At 52.9% G+C, this 18,895-nt stretch overlaps 1 protein-coding gene across 1 annotated transcript; it reads left to right on the top strand.

Moving 5' to 3' along the window:
- The first annotated feature begins 803 nt into the window (after positions 1-803).
- On the top strand, positions 804-15,804 carry LOC125716661 (leucine-rich repeat and immunoglobulin-like domain-containing nogo receptor-interacting protein 3). Its single transcript, XM_048989231.1, has 2 exons — positions 804-1,462; positions 11,234-15,804. The coding sequence occupies exon 2, from the start codon at positions 11,270-11,272 to the stop codon at positions 13,085-13,087; it is 1,818 nt and encodes a 605-aa protein (XP_048845188.1). The 5' UTR covers positions 804-1,462; positions 11,234-11,269; the 3' UTR covers positions 13,088-15,804.
- Positions 15,805-18,895: the final 3,091 nt, after the last annotated feature.

An 18,895-nucleotide genomic window follows, 5' to 3' on the forward strand; every position in this document is an offset into this window, starting at 1 on the left:
GCGTGTGTGTGTGCGCGCGTGCGAGAGCGTTCCATAGCCCTTCATGACTCTCTCGTACAGTAGACCCTGCCTCAAGCTTCTCCTTGTTTCTCTTGTCCCTCGGCCCCCTGTGTCACATGAATCCAACACCTGGTTCAGAAGAAAATAATAGGACAGTTTTTTTTTTTTTTATATAATTCCAGATAAACCCAGCCCCCCCCCCCCCCCCCCCCCCCAGGCTGAGCAGATACATATTTGTATTCCGAGACGGTCTCTGCGTGTGGTCCTGCTCCTGTCCCGAGGTCACATCACACCTCTTAATGACTAATTGGTGTTGTTTCTTCCCCCGGAAGCACAGCGCGGCTCCTCCAGGCTGACATTCGGGTCTGATTGGAGTGACTGCTGGCTGACGGCTTGACTGATGGAGGCGCCCAGGATTGGCCTTAGGGAGGACACATATTTTTCACGGTCTCATTTGAAGAGCCGGAGAATCATGGACCTTTTGGGCAGAGGGGTAGGACTGAGGTCACTTATCTGAAGTTTGTGGTCTGAGGTGTGCAAAGGCTTGACATGTTTGGTCAGCATCCACATCAAAGAAATCACTTTTTGATCAGTCTATCCCCCCCCCCCCCGATTCACATGTGGAGACGATGACCTGAATCTTTGCTGCAAGCATCTGTATGTTCATTTCATTAGATTATGTGATGGTCCTGGTGCTCATGAATCTACTGGTTATACATTTGTCAGTTACCAAAGATTGTAATTAATTATAAACTATTCAGTAACAATTGTAATTTGCCCCCAGGTCTGCTGTTGATTCTGTGTTTGTCCCGCCAGGATGTGTCTGATCCCACAGCTGCGTGCTGGGCTCAGGCTAAGGGAGTGTGTGTAAAAACGGGAGCATGTGCAAACGGAGTGTAGCCTCGTTTTTAGTCAAGCTTCCTTTCCCATCAGTGGATGGAAGTTTGCAGTCGCACAGTGGCAGAGCGTGAAATTCAGGGGGCAGCGACATTCCTAGCGGGAATATAAAGTCACCTTCCACTATATTTATTGTCCCAGTGTTGCACTTTTGCCACGAGCCCTAAAGCCTCCCACCTGCTTGGTGGGCTGGGCTGTGAAGAGGCTGCTCAGAGCAGGAGGCAGAGACGGCAGCGAGAGAGCGGCTCCGGAGCGCGGCGGACGGCAAGCACTGCGGCGTCGACTCCCACAGGCTCTGAACTCACGCCACCTCGGGTGCCGCCAACTGCTGGGGTGCTGAGCAAGAAGCACGACCTGGGGAGGGGGGGCAGTCAGAGAGCAGAGGCAGGGGGTCTCCTGCCATCTGGCTGTAAGTGGATGAAGAGGGCTGCAGAAGCGGGAAGGAAGACGTGCGGCAAGGGGAAAACTTTAGGGGGGCATCCAGGAAGCCAGCGGGACCCCGGGGGCTGAGTGACACACCAGGCACGCCGATGAGGAGCACCCCCCAGCCACGCTGCAGCCCAGGGTGAGTGCTCACCCCATGGGGGGGAATGAACGGGGTCCACGTCCTTCAGCTGGCTGCCTGTTGGCCCCTACGCGTGTCTCCGTGCCCCCGCACGCCAGCTCTGCCAGCTCGCCTCAGTGTGCGTTTCATCTCCTTACGCTCGCCTGGGCTGACACCTGTGAATGTACTGGGAGACGCTGCATGCTTTGTGTCTGTCATTCACACTGATCTTTCAGGTACGTGGTGGTGCTGCTCCCACCCCCCCATTTATCTCTCTCTCTCTGTTGAGCCTCACAGTAACCATATCGTAGCTGGAACCCTGGGGTGGTTCGCACGTATGTGTTTGTGTCTGCGTGAGAGGGGGGTGCAGATGGAGTACCTCCCTTGATCCTGGGCCCCCTGTTTTGTCAGTGGATTCCCCCCCCCCGTGTTTACCTTTCATTCCTGAGGGCTGAGCGGCTCCGCTGTCTTCCTCATTCTGCTGTCATGCATCCGCCAAAGCTGGTCCGCGGCCCCCCTAACTCTCTACTCAGTCCCCCCCCCCCCCCCCCCCCGACCTTCCTGCTTCGGTTTTTATCTTTTGGTTTTCGCTGCAGCCCGTTTAAAATCTCAGCTCTGTCTGTCCCTGATGAGTTGAGGAAAGAGGATTTATGAGGGCACATTCTCTTACTCCTTTAGCATCAGCATGCCCTAGGGGGCGCCAGACGGCTCTTCCCCGACTGACTTTAGTGCAGTATTTACACAAAGGCTAGTGGCTGGGAAACTGTTACTCTTTGGAAATTAAGCCTGGAGCAAAATGGAAACAGAAGACAGAACGGTTAATGGTTAGTGTCAGGAGGATGATGTACTGCGAGCTGAATTCTCGGGGTGATTTGTGCTGTGGGATTGACAGGGGGCTGGAGCTGCTGTGGTGCAAATTGGGGCCGGTCATAGCTACTCTCATGGGCGAAGGACACCCCCTCCCCCCCAGACTTCAAGGGTGAAAACAGGGTAAGGTGGGGGGTGTTCAGCTGCTGGCTGTACGTCAGGACGCTCTTTGGGGGCAACGTTCTGCTGTGATTTTCCACTGTGTGTGGGGTTCTGGGGCCGAGGTGTTACTGACCAGCTTCCTGCGTGACGTTTATCCCACTGGTCTGACCGACAAAATGCACCCCAGCGTCCCAGTACGTAAGCTTAGAGGGATATGCTTCTCCTACTGGTTTGGCTGGTTTTTTCCAGCTGGTTCTTCTCCAGTCCTCCTCCCACATGACCCCGCAAGTGGACTGGACAGACTGCTGCGGATGCCACCTGCCTTTGGGGGGATTGCGGGTCCTATGGAGTGGGGGTGAGGGCGTCCTAAATAATGCCTTTGAACTTAGGGCCTCTTACATTACACCTCTCCCCCTTGGGACCGGCCCCCATGTCTGTGCTTCAGCCGCCTCATTAATAATGAAATTTGGTTAACGATCAACTAGTCAAACAAGCAGCTGGGTGGTTGTACTACTCCGTTATACCAGGAGGGGGTTGGGATGGGGTGTTTGATTACTGTCACATGACCTGCCGCGAGTCGAGACCCTTGAAAAGGTTTTGAATATTTAATAGGTGCTGGAAATAGACAGCCTGCTCGCAGACCACCTCCCCAGCTGGCCCGGCTCACTGTTCCAGTTACACAGTGCCCTGACCTCCACGCCACTGGCGGCCCCTTGGGTGAATTTACCGCTAACTTGTTTGGAAGGGAAGAGGAACTGTTACATGCAGTGGGCTCTGCAACCCATTACATGTGGAGGCAATCTGAGAGTGAACGACTGGGGGGGGCGTCAGGGGGGCAATCGAGTGTGAGCTCCTACCCGAGTGGGGGGGGGGGGGGGGGGGTTTATAGACAGTGTGGGTGGAACGAAGAGTTTGCCAGGAGCCCAGTCAGAGCGACACAGCGATAGACAGAGAGGGGAATGGAGTGATGGAGACAGAGAAGGGGAGAGAGACGGAGGGCGACAGAGAAAAGAGACGGAGGAGGAGTGATGGAGAGAAACAGGAGAAGGCAGAGAGAGATGGAGACAGAGGATGGGAGACATGTAGATGGGGGAGGGAAAGGAGCGGAGTGGCATAATCCAGACAGGCGGGCAGCTCACCATGACACTAACATTACCATCAGGTGGGGGGGTATGAAGGAGGAAATGTGGGGGGGTTAATGTGGAGGACCCTGATTACTGAAGGGTGTTCAGCTCCCTCTCCAGTTGCCCCCCCCCCAACTTCCTCTCCAGTTGCCCCTCTTCAGTTGCCCCCTCCAGCTCCCTCTCCAGTTGCCCCCCCCCCAACTTCCTCTCCAGTTGCCCCTCTCCAGTTGCCCCCCCCGGCTCCCTCAGCAGTTGCCCCCCCCCAGCTCCCTCTCCAGTTACCCTTCTCCAGTTGCCCCCCCAGCTCCCTCTCCAGTTGCCCCTCTCCAGTTGCCATCCCCCCCCCCCCAGCTCCCTCTCCAGTTGCCCCCCCCCCCGGCTCCCTCAGCAGTTGCCCCCCCCAGCTCCCTCTCCAGTTACCCCTCTCCAGTTGCCATCCCCCCCCCCAGCTCTGCATTACCTGCAGTTGCCCCCCCCCCCCCCATTAAGTAGGCCTCCTGATTCCCGGGAGGGGAAATGCCTCCGTGCAGGACCTTGCTGCCGCTGAAGGTCGTGCTGTGCTTCATGCCGCTCTCTCGCTACGGTGGGGCAGCCCGGGGTCGTCGTCCTCACTGACAGGTATGGCGGCTGTCACCTGAGCGCATGCGGACCCTTCGGGTCCAAGCTGCTGCACTGTGGGAGGGGCGCGTCGTGCGGACCGGAAGCAGGTCGCTGCATGTCCTGGGTCACCTTCAGCATCCACCTGAATGTGATGGGGGCCTTTCTGCATTCCTCCCCTCCCACGTGGATGCTGTACATCTATCTTCCCCATTCACTTCCACCCACTTCTGTGGATGCACCTCCCGTCTGTGTTTGGCCAGGTGCCCCCAGAGCCCGCTGCCTTGGCTCCAGCATTCAGAAAGACACCATGAATTTCTCACGCACCTCAAAATAGACCCCTTCAGATGTGGGGCCTTTGTCCCATTTCTCCTGTCAGGAGCGCCAATGAATAATTCAGCACCCTTCAGAACGGCGCGATGGCGGAATGCGGCGGGATGGCGGAATGCGGCGGGATGGCGGAATGCGGCGCGGCGGGGCCCCCGGTGGCGGCGGCCCTGTATGGCGGGCCCGTCTCAGCACCTCCACATCTCGCTCCCCGTGTTTCCGTCACCCACCCCATGAATAGACCAGTCACTTTTTCAGCTGCAGACATGCTGCACCCCCCCCCCCCCCCAATCCCCATGCTCCCAGGAGACGAGATGGAGAGCGATGGGGGTGGAGAGCAGAAAGGAGTCCGTGTTTTTTGCGTGTGTGGCACTCACTCTAATGACAGCTGTCTCGTTAACCCTAATGAATGGAAATGCTGTCTGATGTGTTCTGATGTATTCAGACAGGGACCATTATGGGTGTGTGTGTGTGTGTGTGTGTGTGTGTGTGTGTGTGTGTGTGTGTGTTACTGAGGGCTTTGTGGTGAGGACCCCTGCCCGCCCCCAGAGGCCTACAGCTGATACACAAAGCCCTCTGCAGTAATTATGACCCCCCCCCCCCAATTATAATTCTGTGTCACAGACCCCACACCCCGAGTCATTTGGCTGCTCCTCCTTGGTCTTGTCTTTGACTTTTCCTGTCGCCCCCCCCCCCCCCCACCCAAAAAAAAGCACCGTCATGGTTCTAGCTCCCCCAACCCGCTCACCCCCTCCGTCATCCTGTCTCCTCCTGCACCCCGGCCGCACCCTTGTCTTCTTTAATCTCCTCTGTCTCTTGCCGTTACACCCTGCCTCACTCTCTCCTCTCCCAGCGACATGTAAGTCTCTCTCTATGGCCATGAAAGTGAATCATCCGAGGCGAAGTGCATTGTTTGACTTTGACATGACTAATGTAAAAGGGCGAGGTGAGTGAGCACGCCGTTCCCGCTGGTATCCAGGCAGCGAGCGGCTGCGCTCCACCGCGCCTCCATCCCTCGGAGCGCCTCCGTGCCTCTTTCTGCCTCAGCCTCACATACATTTTTCATTGTTCTGATTTATTTCCTTTCATTACCCAGCCTGAATATTAATTACTTTCCACGTTCCCCTTGATGGTGGTAACGAAGTAAATGGTTCGCACTGCAGCAGATTAATTGGCTTCGACCCTCAAGGGGTCGTCAGTCTGCCTCGTGGCGGCAGACACACGGCCCATTGGCAGTGGGGAGATTTTTGGCACTGTGCTCTATGCCTGCAGGTCCCTATGGAAACGACATGGTGTGCCCCCCCCCCTCAGTTTTACCAGCAACTGCAACCCTTAAATCCAGTTCATTTTTCACTTTTCCACGTGCTATTACAGTCTGTACATAGGGTGACTTATGTAAATTTCATCATCTGGGCCATCCAGCGGACTTTTTGGACAGATGCAAGGAAATTGAATATGTGTTTCCAGTAGGTGGGCATCGCTGGCTTTCACAGAGCGGAGGACAACGAGAAAGAGTAGAAGGCGAGTGGTTGTAGTTATGGACGCTTTCGACGCGATGCTGGTGTGAGGAGGTGCCTGCACATGCATCACTCATCACTAATGGAGCACAGAGACGTATTCAGGTGCAGGAATTTTTTAGTAAGAAATATGCCCAAACTCTGGGCAAAGAAGCTTCAGACCAAAAAGACACCTATTCTCTGTTTGGCCGAATGTCTGTCATGCACCTACATCTATTCCCGTGTGCTGGGTCCTTGGCCGCAAGGTTTTGGGGTTTAATCCCAGGATTTTCCAGCTTTTTCCCTGCTGATAGAGGGAGTTTGTCAGCTATCCCCAGTAACTGGCTCTGATTGCAGCAGGACAGGCTGCTCTGACCAGAACCGGGGGGGGGGGGGGGGGGGGGCGATGTTGACTGGGAAGATCAGTGTCATGCAAGCTAGCTCTTTTACATGCATGTACCCCTGCAGCCAGGCATGCAGGGAATTCTGTGCACACACTACTGTGGTAACGTGGGATGAAATATAGAAATCTTAGAAACACGAACGTGTCTGTGTATGTGCGAAGGCACCTCGTACAGTGCGTGCCGCCTACCTGCCTCTCTGCATCCCTCAGCCTGGACCTGCACCTCTGTGTGAATGCGACCCAGCTCACCGCCGCTGCTCTCCACGCGCCTCACTCTTTCAAAATATGAATTTCTCTGTGACGGATGGCGGATTAAAGGGCTTCTGCTGGGCCGTGCGTTTGACCCAGAGCGTGCTGCCTGCCTGACGTTGATTACAAATGTTCACTATGAAATAATCACATGTGTCTGGCAGAATAATCCGGATGCCGGCTCTTGGGACACATGAAGGACCCAGGAGCTTGTGAAGGATGTTACCTTGATAATTAAAAGGAACCTCGAGAATGTCGGCTGTAAGGAAGATCAATGTATGTCTGTAAATGTATGTGTGGGATTTGAAATGTGCTTTAAAAGGTGAAAATTCATTAAATTTTTATTCCTCATTAGGTTGATGAGTTTTCTTAGGGCTGATGGAAGGTTTTTTTTTTTGAACGTCACAAAGTAGGATGATGCTCTTATTTACACCTGATTATGGGTCCGATTTCTCTGGGAAAGGGAGGGGGGCACTTAGCTGGAGGGGGGTCAGGTCAGGCTGTTTGCGTCTGTGATCAGACCCAAGAGTGCTTAGTCGTGTTGAGGGGTGAAGCAGAGTGAATGGGAGAAGGGATGGGGGCTTGTATACACCTCACTTGATCTGCACCCCCCTGCCCCCCCCAAGCATGAGTGTTTTGTAAGTCTGCCTGATTCCTCCAAGTCTTCAGGGACAGAGGATGAGAATAAGGAGGACCTGTAATTAAAAATTAAACAATTAGCACTTCGCCCCCCCCCTCCCCGCCAGGCCTCGCTGGCACTCAGGCCGCCCACCTCATCTCCACATGCACAGTGGATAACTGGCAGCCTGCGATACGTGGGCACGCGCTGCTTGGTGAGCAGGGTCACATGGGCGGGTTCAAAGGTCACCCTGCTGGTGTTTTTAAAGCGACAGGATGAGGCTCTGGCTCTGGTTTGTTGTTATGCCAATTTCCATCAATGAGGTTTTGGCACTGCAGAGTCTCTCTCAGTGTGCGTGTGCAGCCGTTTGCGCGTTTAGCCGTTTGCGTGTGCAGCCGTTTGCGCGTTTAGCCGTTTGCGTGTGCAGCCGTTTGTGCGTGCAGCCGTTTGCATGTGCAGCCGTTTGCACGTGCAGCCGTTTGCATGTGCAGCCGTTTGCACGTGCAGCCGTTTGCGCGTTTAGCCGTTTGCGTGTGCAGCCGTTTGCATGTGCAGCCATTTGCGTGTGCAGCTGTTTGCGTGTGCAGCCGTGTGCTTTACCCCCCATGTGACCTCATCTCCATCCTCCTGCCTGATAGGAGCAGATGTACAGTAGTTTTCAGCTAGAGTACTTTCTCCTTTCTCCTGGGAAACTACTATCTGTGTTCCTGTTGTCATTCTGCTTCGCCATGAATGGATTAAGGATTTTCATATCCCCTCTGCGTGGTTCCTGGCCCATCAGGTGTAGCCCACTGGTTTGGCACGGGGACAGGGCGATCTGGCACGTAATCTGCCGGTGCTGTCTACCGGAGGGGGAGGGTCAGCGGTGTTATGATCAAAGTGCCATTGGGGACAGAGCCTGACACCCCAACCGTGAGGGCAGACTCATTCATTTAATGGGTTCCTGCTGATTAGCTTCTTGGCTAAAGGAACAATATTAAGTCTGTTCAGTGCCGTTTCTGGGAAATTACACTTGGTGAGGGGGTGTGAGTCAGAGCCCGTCAAGCTGAGACGTCAAGCTGGGCACCAGAACGCCATCTTCTGTAAAACACGGTCACTTGGTCACACCTGAAGTTACGGCTGAGGTCAATGCAGGCAGCTCTGTGGCCGGAACTGCAGACGGGGCCTGACAGGGTGCTGCTGTGGCAGCGGGGGGCACAGAGGATGACAGGCGTGACCCGGTCCAGCCCTTAGCTGTCTGCACCCTGAGCCCCACCTGGGGGAGACGAGGCCAAGCAGGGCAGAACACAGGCACCCCCGCCCCCCCACCCTGTGAGACAGCTGGAGGCGGGACGTCAGGTCTGGCTCCTTCTGTGTGTGTGGTGTGTTGCTGCCAGTGTCAGTTGTTCAATGTGTGTATGTCAGTGTGTGTCTGTCTGTCTGCCAGTGTGTGTGTGTGTGTGTGTGTGTGTGTCAGTTGTCTGTCCATGTGTCTCTGACTGTCCGTCAGTATGTCTGTCTGCATGTCTGTCAGTGTATGTCTCTTGGTGTGTGTGAGTGTCTGTCTGTCTGTTGCCTGTCAGTGTGTCTCTGACTTTCCGTTACTATGTCTGTCTGTCTGTCAGTCAGTTAGTCTATCTGTCTGTTGGCTGTCAGTGTGTCTCTGTCTGTCAGTTTGTCTGTCTGTCAGTTTGTCTGTCTGTCTGTCTGTCTGTCAGTGTGTCTGTCTGTCTGTCTGTCAGTGTGTCTGTCTGTCTGTCTGTCAGTTTGTCTGTCTGTCTGTCAGTGTGTCTGTCTGTCTGTCTGTCAGTTTGTGCTCACTCAGTGGCTGCAGGGTCCCCTTGCCCTCCCGTTCCTCACCCTGGGCTGCAGTACCGTAATATAGCCAGCAGGGGGCTGCAGCATGGAGGGAGGTGCTGCTACGTGGGCTGCCCCTGCTAATGGTGGTACTGGGGACTCCGTCCACCGTGCTTCCCTAGATTGCCGTGTCGCTCCATTTGTCCCTTAAGCCTCCATGATGGTGCTGCCTGAGGGGGATTAGTGTCAGGATGGCTGGGCCCGGTACAGCTTTACACAGAAACAGCACTGCTGATGCAAAATCACACAGAAAACACAAAACTATTCTGACGCATCGTATCAAAACCATTGACTTATCTTTCACTTAAATTACACTTCTAATACACTGTAATGTTAATTGGAAATACCCTGGCTATAGCACTCTAGTTCAGCAGACCATTGGAGAATGTCAAATAAATTGGGAAAGATTTTCCCTCACCATCTTCAGGCAGATTTTTTACTGTTCCTGAGAAACTGGCTCTACTTGCCATGGTACAAACATACCGACTCTGTATACTGGCCCTGTCTGAATCAGTTTTTCTGGCCACAACTCTGCATCATCGTGATGCTGTTCTGATTCAACCTGCTGCTGTGTCTGATCTTCCTCAGTCTGGCACTGATGCTCTGCGCTGCCTTCGCCTTCATCTCCTGGCTCCACTGACTATAACGTTACCGGATTTGAAATTTGTTTGCATTTCAACAAGAGAAATTGTAATTTATATAATAATAATAATAATAAGAAGAAGAATAATAACAACACAGGTAATGTCATCCTCTCGGTGTCTCTGTTCGTTACACACTGAAATGAGCTTTTTCACAATGCTGAAGTGGTTTCACGCTTTAGGGAAATTCCATGAAATAGGAGAGAAGATCAATACGAAAAAACTTGGTCCCGGTACCAGTTCTTCCGATGGATAGAGAGATTCAGGAAAGAGAGACAGACAGAAGAGAGAGAGAGAGAGAGAGAGAGAGAGAGAGAGATGAAAACTGCAAAGAAACCATTGCTTTCATGTAAATATGTAAATCAGCCTCACCTTGCTCTTGAGACTGAGGTTTGAACTTCTGGACTGTTTTGAAGTCCGATCCTATTCATTTTCACGATTTTTCATTTTCTTGCTCCATTTTTTTGTTTTCTCTTTCGAGCCCCGTAACAGCAGGCCATGATTATCTTTCAGTCTGACAGCACCGAAAACGAACTTCTAGAATGATGTGTGTTACCTAATTACAGTCGTCACGATTGAATAGGGATGCATGCAAATATAACAGAAGCAAAAAAATCTGGTTTAAAAATGTCTCTCTATACTTTCTTGTAGAACTTAAGACTTAATATTTTTGCCCCCCCCCACTGGGTCCAAGAACAGGGAAACATACCCCCTTCATGACGGGCCTGCCGGGAGCAGTGCGTCTCACTGGACTTCCCACGTTAACACCCCCCAGTGTGGAGGCGACACCCACAGGTCCACATTTACTGCAGGGCCGTTTCCAACCGACCTTAACTCAGTCACAGGGAATGTTTGGTAGGATCCCGGTTACCGGGCGCTGACTCGCATCGCTGAGCTCTTTGTGGGGGGTGGGGTCTCGCTCTCCACACTTTGTCTAACTGGGACCCCCGGAGATGACGTTATGCCCCAAAAACCAGGGCGGCTTGGAAGAAGCGATGCTTTGGCTGGTGACATCCCTCCCCCATTATCCGGAGTCCTACCAGCCTTACAGAGCTGTCAGCCGCGCAATCTAATGGCCCGAGCCTAACCTGTGACCTACTCACCGAACCTGCAAATCCCCACTTTTCACCCCTCTCCTCTATCTGTCTGTCTCCCTTTATCTCTCTCTTCTGTTTCTCCTCCTCCTCCTCTCTCTTTTTCTCCCCCCTCATTCTTACCCTCCCCTACCCAGGGGTTTCACCCTATCAGCAGTCCTGACCATGTGGGCTGCCCACAACCCCTGTGTTTGGTAGTAAGACCCCACTCTTTATCGCTCAGCACCACCACACACTCAGCAGATCACTAATAAGCAACCTCACTCACCCAGGGCTCGCTCACCCTGACCTCACTCACCCTGATGCTTGTTTATGCAGTAATAATGCTCGCATGCCTGGAGGTTTTCAGTTTTATTGGTTCATTCCTCACAGAGACGCTGCCATCTCGCCCCGCTGGTGCTGCTTCTCATGTTTCACTGGTTCTCCTGTCTCCGCAGGTGTGTGGTCGAGTGATCCGGCAGCAGGACGGCGGTATGGTGGGCACTCTGGACCTCACAGCCCTGGGTCTGTTGGTGGTGCTGTTGGCGGCCACAGCCCCCCTAGGGAGGGCCTGTCCACAGCGCTGTGAGTGTGCTCCCCAGCAGAGGGCAGTGTCGTGCCAGCGGCGGCGTCTCACAGCTGTGCCAGAGGGGATCCCCACGGAGACACGAGTGCTGGACTTGAGTCGGAACCGGCTGCGCTGGGTGGAGTCTGGCGACTTGGCGCCGTACCCGCTGCTGGAGGAGCTGGACCTGAGTGAGAACATCATTGCCACGCTGGAGCCCAATGCTTTCGCCGGGCTGCGCTCACTGCGGGTGCTGAGGCTCCGTGCCAACCAGCTGCGCCTGGTGCCCGCCGGAGCTTTCCTGGGGCTGGCCAACCTGACCGTGCTGGATCTGAGCGAGAACCACATCGTCATCCTGCTGGACTACACCTTCCAGGACTTGCACAGCCTGCACCTGCTGGAGGTGGGTGACAACGACCTGGTCTACATCTCTCACAAGGCCTTTGTGGGCCTGCTGGGCCTGCAGGACCTGCGCATTGAGCGCTGCAACCTCACTTCTATCTCGGGCCAGTCACTGTCCTATCTGCGCAACCTGGTCACTCTGCGTCTGCGCTACCTCAACGTCGTCGCCCTTGAGGACCAGAACTTCCGCAAGCTGTCCAGCCTGCGGGGCCTGGAGATCGACAACTGGCCCTCGCTGGAATATGTCTCCCCTCTCAGCTTCCAGGGCCTCAACCTGTCCTGGCTCTCCATCACTAACACCAACCTCAGCTCTGTGCCCTCCGCCTCCTTTCGCAACCTGGCCCATCTGACTTCCCTAAACCTCTCCTACAACCCCATCTCCACCATTGAGCCCTGGGCCTTCCGCGAGCTACTGCGCCTGAAGGAGCTCCACCTAGTGGGCACGGGACTGGTGTCAGTGGAGCCGCATGCACTGGGCGGCCTGAGGCAGCTGCGTATGCTCAACCTGTCAGCCAATGAGCTGGTGACCCTGGAGGAGCGCGCCTTTCACTCCGTCAACAGCCTGGAGACCCTGCGCGTGGACGGGAACCCGCTGGCCTGCGACTGCCGCCTGCTGTGGATCCTGCAGCGCCGCAAGACTCTCAACTTTGACGGCAGGGTGCCGGTGTGCGCCGGACCGGCAGAGGTGCACGGCACCACGCTGGCCTCCTTCTCGGACTCGGCACTCTTCGACCACTTCACCTGCCAGAAGCCGCGTATCCGCAACCGGCGGCTGCAGCAGGCGACGGCTCGCGAAGGCCAACCCGTGTCGTTCTCGTGCCGCGCCGAGGGCGACCCGGCGCCCACCATCGTCTGGATCTCGCCGCAGCGGCGCCGCATCACCATCAAGAGCGGCGGCCGCATGTCGGTGCTGCCCGGCGGCACGCTGGAGATCCGCTATGCCCAGCTGACCGACAGCGGCACCTACATCTGCATCGCCAGCAACGCGGGCGGCAATGACACCTACTTCGCCACGCTGACGGTGAAGAGCCACCCACTGGACTCCGGCCTCGTCGCCAACCGCTCCTTCTACACCGCCGATCTCAACGACACCAGCCTGAACGGCACGCGGGTCTTCCTGAAGTTCACGCTGGACCTCACCACCATCCTGGTGTCCACCGCCATGGGCTGCATCACCTTCCTGGGGGTGGTGCTCTTCTGCTTCCTGCTGCTGTTCGTGTGGAGCCGTGGGCGTGGCCAGCGCAAGAACAACTTCACGGTGGAGTACTCATTCCGCAAGACGGAGAGCACAACCACGGGCAACACCCAAGGAGGGACACGAAAGTTCAACATGAAGATGATCTGAGGAGCTCGATCCGCAGCAGCTCTGCAAACCCCTTTCTCGTCCACGTTTTGGGACAGTCTGCCGGCCTGATTTTGCGGTTTGTGTGCATCGGTTGGTGTGCAGGCATTTCCTCTCTGCCTGTCTGAGCGCCTTGCAGATTAGGTTAAGGACTCGTTTTTTTACATTAATAGTGTGCTTGTTATCATTCTCTTCAACGTTGTCACTGTCTGTCTTGAGAGCCACTTTTCCTATCTGGATGGGCTACCATCGATAATCCTTCACACGCCCCCTTCTGGACTGAAGAAGAAAAGGCAGAAGTGTGACCTTTTTGCTTTAGCAGTCTCCCGAATCCCTGGTCTGCAGTGCTCTGAGCGTCTGACTGCCCTGTGAGACCCTCATGCCCTGTGGTGTCTCCTGAAATATCACCACTGCCATTAGCGGGCACTAATGCATAAATAAAGGCTCGGGAAGGTAGTAAAAAGAATTCTTTAAAAAATAGCCTTTTCATTAGATTTTAAGAGATCATCTGTTTAAATATAAATTATAGCTTATATAAAGAATACTTTGCTTTATACGTTACATAAAACTGATGTATCATCTTGTCCCTCAACTAAATTAATCTGCAATTATTGTTCTTACAGTCTCAGTTGCCCTTCCTTGAGGTGGGGAAGGTCAAGGTAAATCGCAATGCCCCCCTTCCCCCCCGCAGTGAGATATATGTTCAACCCCTGCCCCCTGGTGGCAGTTCAGGAGACTGCCTCATGGCTTTCGTGGCCCTCGAGGTTAGATCCCATACAGTAATAAACATGAAGACTACTGTTAAAACAGCAGTATTAAATCTGCTGCACCACATTCTTAACTGCGAACTCTGCCGCTGTCCATCCATGCCGTACACCCAGCTGTCCATCTAGCTCCAGGGACGGATTACGGACCGGGCCAGCGGGGCCGCTGCCCAGGGGCCCTTGGGGTGCAGGGGGCCCATGGGGCCCCTAGCCCAAACCAATTTGCAACACTTATCAACAATCTATTTTCGTTTGTCTATTTTAGAGGGCCTACATTCTTTGATCCTCTACCTACAAGGGCCCCTGACCCTATAAGGAGGGCGTTTGGCTGCCAAGGGCCCTTGAATTGTGGTGGTTGTGCTGGTGGTGCTGGTGCTGGTGGTGGTGGTGGGGGGGGGGGCCTCACGAACGTTTTGCCCAGGGGCCACACAACCCATAATCCATCCCTGTCTAGCTCAATCTAAGCACATTCAGTTTTGCTGTTCTTGTGAACCCTGTTTTGAAAATTGAGAAGTCACACGTTTCCACCCCCTACATTTCAGAAGTGATGTCTATAAAAGACGGAATTTCATGTCCATTTCTAATAAGCGTATGTGTGCAGTTCAGAGATGCCGCTGCTTGGACGGGAGGGCAGACTTTACTATGCATGCCTTTTTAAATCCTGATCTTGCCAAACACACGTGTGCTGTGACAGGTAGCTGTGGGGTGTCTGTGTGTGAAAACACTGGGGTCAGACTCAGCCTGCCATTGAGAGCCAGCAGGAGCCAGTCTGGGTTACAAAGCCAGGCAATAAGACCTTCATCTGTGCAGCATCTCTGTTTTTTACACCCAAAGTTTTATACAGACCAATAATAAGAATAATTCCCAGTGTCCCAGCGACTGCTGGCTCATCCTTCATTTTTATCATGATCGCAAACTGACCTTTGTATAGAAGAATCCTTCTCGGTGTTTTGTGACACCTGCTCTCCTTTTGACGGTTTGATTTTGATTTCTTTTATGAATCTCAAAGCGGCTTTTATGTATAGTATCTTGCAGAGTAACGTGGGAAGGTTTGGCTCGGATCGGGCCGCGCCCCTTCCTAGGTCTCCAAAACGGTTGCACAAGAAGGTGCACCACACCTACCCAGCTCCCCATGAAGTACATCCTGCCCTACAGTCGAGCCTTTCTGGTGCTGTCCACTAGGGGGCACTTGTCTCACACTTCAGCCAGTTGTGTGCGAGGTCCCCCATTATTTGGTGGCTTGGTACGTTGAATTACTGCCTGTTCATCCTGCCGATCAGGAAGGACCTGAGAGACCTAGGAAAGGGTGACGTGCCCCCCCCCCCCCCCCCCCCCGCACCACTGGCCTCCAGCTGGTTCTTAATCAGAGCAGGTGTCTGAAAACCCAAAAGACGGAGCCAGATGATGTGGTTGCGGGCCAGACAGTTCCACTGAGTACCCCCAAGAGACCCGGCCCTTGGGTAACCATGGTACCTGGTGGGGGAGGGGTACAGTTTCTTGCACTCAAAGTAGACCATGTATAAAATAAAAGACACAACCTTGATGATGGAGGTTGAGGACACATTCTGAAGGTTCCTGGCTGAAGTTGGAGGAACAGTAAGATACTTGCTAGAGGGTGATCAAGTTCTGTGTCACGCAGTGTGAACTTCGGGTACGTGGAGTGACATTTTGTGCATAATGAAGTCTATGCTTACAGTCAGTAATGAAAAACATGGCCAGTACTGCTGGAGATCCATTTTGGGGTTTATCAAAAAAAGCACTGAAACTGCAGTTTTCTGGAATGTTCTGATCCACACGTGGGCAAACCCAGTCCTCAGCCCACTCCCCAATTTTGTTTTACTCCAAGAGGACAGGGGTATGTTTGTAGTACGTTTTGAATATTTTTATTCCTGTTTGTTTTATACACTGTTTGTCTTGTACGAGAATGTCTTTGATTTATAAAAGCCTGTGACGCCTCCGGCTCTTTTTGCCTACTTTCTTTGCCGGCCTTGAGTGAGTCGTGAAACGCTGCAGATGTGCCGCTGTTCACCTCTGGCGCACTAGGTGGCGCTCATGGCCCTGGGAAGCTCAGGTACTCCACAAGTATGTCACTGAAGTCTTCACATGATATGCAACCACACACATGCACACCGGATGGAAAAGGCTGCAGGTTTACACATTTGTCACAGATGCATAAACCCACAGGGCAGATTGGTAGCAACCTGGCAGGGAATCCTGTGCCGTGTCGGTGAGCTTTCCTTCCTTCCACAAAAACTTCATTTCCCATGAACACACTGCAGTAATTACAAATGCTCACAGCATGAGGGCTTGTTGGCCAATCACGTAATGATAAATGTAATACATGCTGATAATTGTATTTTATTAGGGGAGGGGCAATTAGTTATAGGGTCTCTGTGTGCCAGTTCAGTGCAAGAAACCCTGCAGTGACAATGGGCCCCATTTGTATCTGCGAAGGATGCAACTGATCAAAGCAGCCTTTAATTACAGTAAATAACTATAAATAGGATGTTACCATTTCAGGTGCTGTGTGATGACATACTCCTATGGAGAGGTGTCATGTTAAGACGCACCCCTGTGGACAAGGCTGTGTGAGGACACACCCCCGTGGACAGGTGCTGTGTGAGAATGCACCCCCGTGGACAAGGCTGTGTGAGGACACACCCTCGTGGACAGGTGCTGTGTGAGGACGTACCTCTGTGGACAGGTGCTGTGTGAGGACGCACACGTGGACAGGTGCTGTGTGAGGATGCACCCTCGTGGACAGATGTTGTGTGAGGACGCACCCCTGTGGACAGATGTTGTGTGAGGACGCACCCCTGTGGACACACACATGTCGGTGTTGTAATAATATGCCGAACTAGGAAGATCAGATCTGCTCAATCCAATTCAGGAACAATTCATTCAAATATGACTGTCTGTCACTGGTCAGGAAGGGTGATGGCGTGGACATCAGTAACAGACTCAGAAGGAAAATATTCCCACCTTTGAGTAAGGTATAATGATGCAAAAACAAAAAAACAAAAACAATGAACATTGTTAAATCATTTACACGTTGTGATATGTGAAGGAAAGATGCATCTGCAGGAATGTCACTTCGATAAACTGGTACCATTTTCACTTTAAGACTGCGAACCCAATATGAGCTGCAGATCTGCGCGAACTTGTGTTTGCCTTTGGTAACCTGCGCCACCCTGTGGGAGAATTTATGAAGTGCACCATGAACTTTGTTCGTGCGATATTAGATACCACCAGGTCATTAATATGAATGAATATACGTATGAGCGTATAGTACATTGATAATCTACGAGGGAGAATTTAATGTGAAAATAATTTCATTTAAATCTGTTGTGTAAAATGAAAAGTATAGCAATCAGCATACTTACCTGAAATATGAGCACAAGTCAGTTTTTTTTACAGGATTATTTATTGAATTTTCAAAACACGCAAATTACTCATATGATTTTTTTAGTGTATATTTACTGTTAGTTATTACTCAGTTCTTTCCTTCCAATGTTCTCTACAGACTGTCCATGTTCCTCTGTAATCTGGAGAGGGGGAGCTTCCCAGAGCACGTGCTGGGACTCTGACTGCAGGCAGGGTAACTCACACGTGGAACTGGCTCTGCAGGGTCCCCGACACATTTTCTATCCAGGATCTTTGGTTTCAGCTCTGGCACATCGGCCAGAGTAGGAAAGCTTGTCCTGATCTGGACCAATCTTAGAATATCTTCCTCCTTGCTGTGTTTTCCTATTTACTCCCTTTCAGCCTCTAACCTCAGCCAGAAGGGATACCGTGGGGTAGGAACCCCAGTGGGGTGACGCATGGACACAAGGGGGTAGGAACCCCAGTGGGGTGACGCATGGACACAAGGGGGTAGGAACCCCAGTGGGGTGACGCATGGACACAAGGGGGTAGGAACCCCAGTGGGGTGACGCATGGACACAAGGGGGCAGGAACGCCGGTGGGGCAACATATGGACATAACAGGGCAGGAACCCCAGCGAGGAGAAGCATGGACACAAGGGGCAGGAACACCGGTGGGGCGACGCATGGACACAAGGGGGCAGGAACGCTGGTGGGGAGACGCATGGACACAAGGGGACAGGAACCCCGGTGGGGCGATGAATGAACACAATGGGCCAGGAACCCCAGCGGGGTTAAAGCTATCAGCCAAGGGTACAGTATCCACGGGTGCTATCCAGAAAGGGCCATTGCGTATGCTGGTTTTTGATGCAACTCCATAGTTAGATCACTAATTAGAGGACTGATTGGCTAAAGAGTTCTCACACCTGGGTTAAAACAGATGGCCTATAGGTTATCCCAAAAATATGCATAGACACTGGCCCTTTAAGGATAAGATTGGCCACCCCTGCCATTAGCTAATGAAGAAAGGAGAGCAGTAGTGAGTATAACCACGAAGAAGTGGACAGCACTGATGACTGTGGTGCTAGAGACCAAATTACAGAGGACACTGAAATTGGTAATGATGGTTCTGAGGACATTGATTTGGGGGTTAAAAAGCAATGAAGGAAAGGACATTGAGGACACTGCATTGGTGGAAATTGAGTGTTAATGAGGTTAGGTGGACGATGTCAGTGAGGATGATTGTGCCAGTAGCAGTAGTGAATTAGCCACATGTGCATGCTGTAGGTTTTAGTTGTAGGGGTCAGATTCTAGACTGTAAGCCAGCAGGAGACATTTGAGGCCCTGGGGGAGGTTTGCATAGGTTTCTGTGCAAGAAGGAAGTGAAAAAGTAACTGGGATTAAGCAACTGCCACTCACTAGATCAGTGCTTCTCAACCCAGTCCTCAGGAGCCACCAAACAATCCACGTTTTCATGTGCACTCTCTGGCAGGGAGCTGGGAGGGAGCGAAAGCATGGAGTGTCTGTGGGTCCCTGGGGACTGGATTGGGAAACACTACACTAGGGGGCACTGTCTAGACCATTTCTCTATGTGATTGATGCTGATTGCCTCTCAGGAGGGTGGCAGTCTGGATAAAAGGGTGTCTGCACGGTTTCCTGCCAGTAAAACACATCGGTTCACAGCC

The sequence above is a fragment of the Brienomyrus brachyistius genome, chromosome 21, assembly GCF_023856365.1.
Source record: "Brienomyrus brachyistius isolate T26 chromosome 21, BBRACH_0.4, whole genome shotgun sequence".
In the NCBI taxonomy this organism is placed as follows: domain Eukaryota; kingdom Metazoa; phylum Chordata; class Actinopteri; order Osteoglossiformes; family Mormyridae; genus Brienomyrus; species Brienomyrus brachyistius.

What these genes read in the sequence shown, in the direction of transcription:
- LOC125716661 (XM_048989231.1), top strand. Translation starts at nt 11,270, where the DNA reads ATGGTGGGCACTCTGGACCTCACAGCCCTGGGTCTGTTGGTGGTGCTG.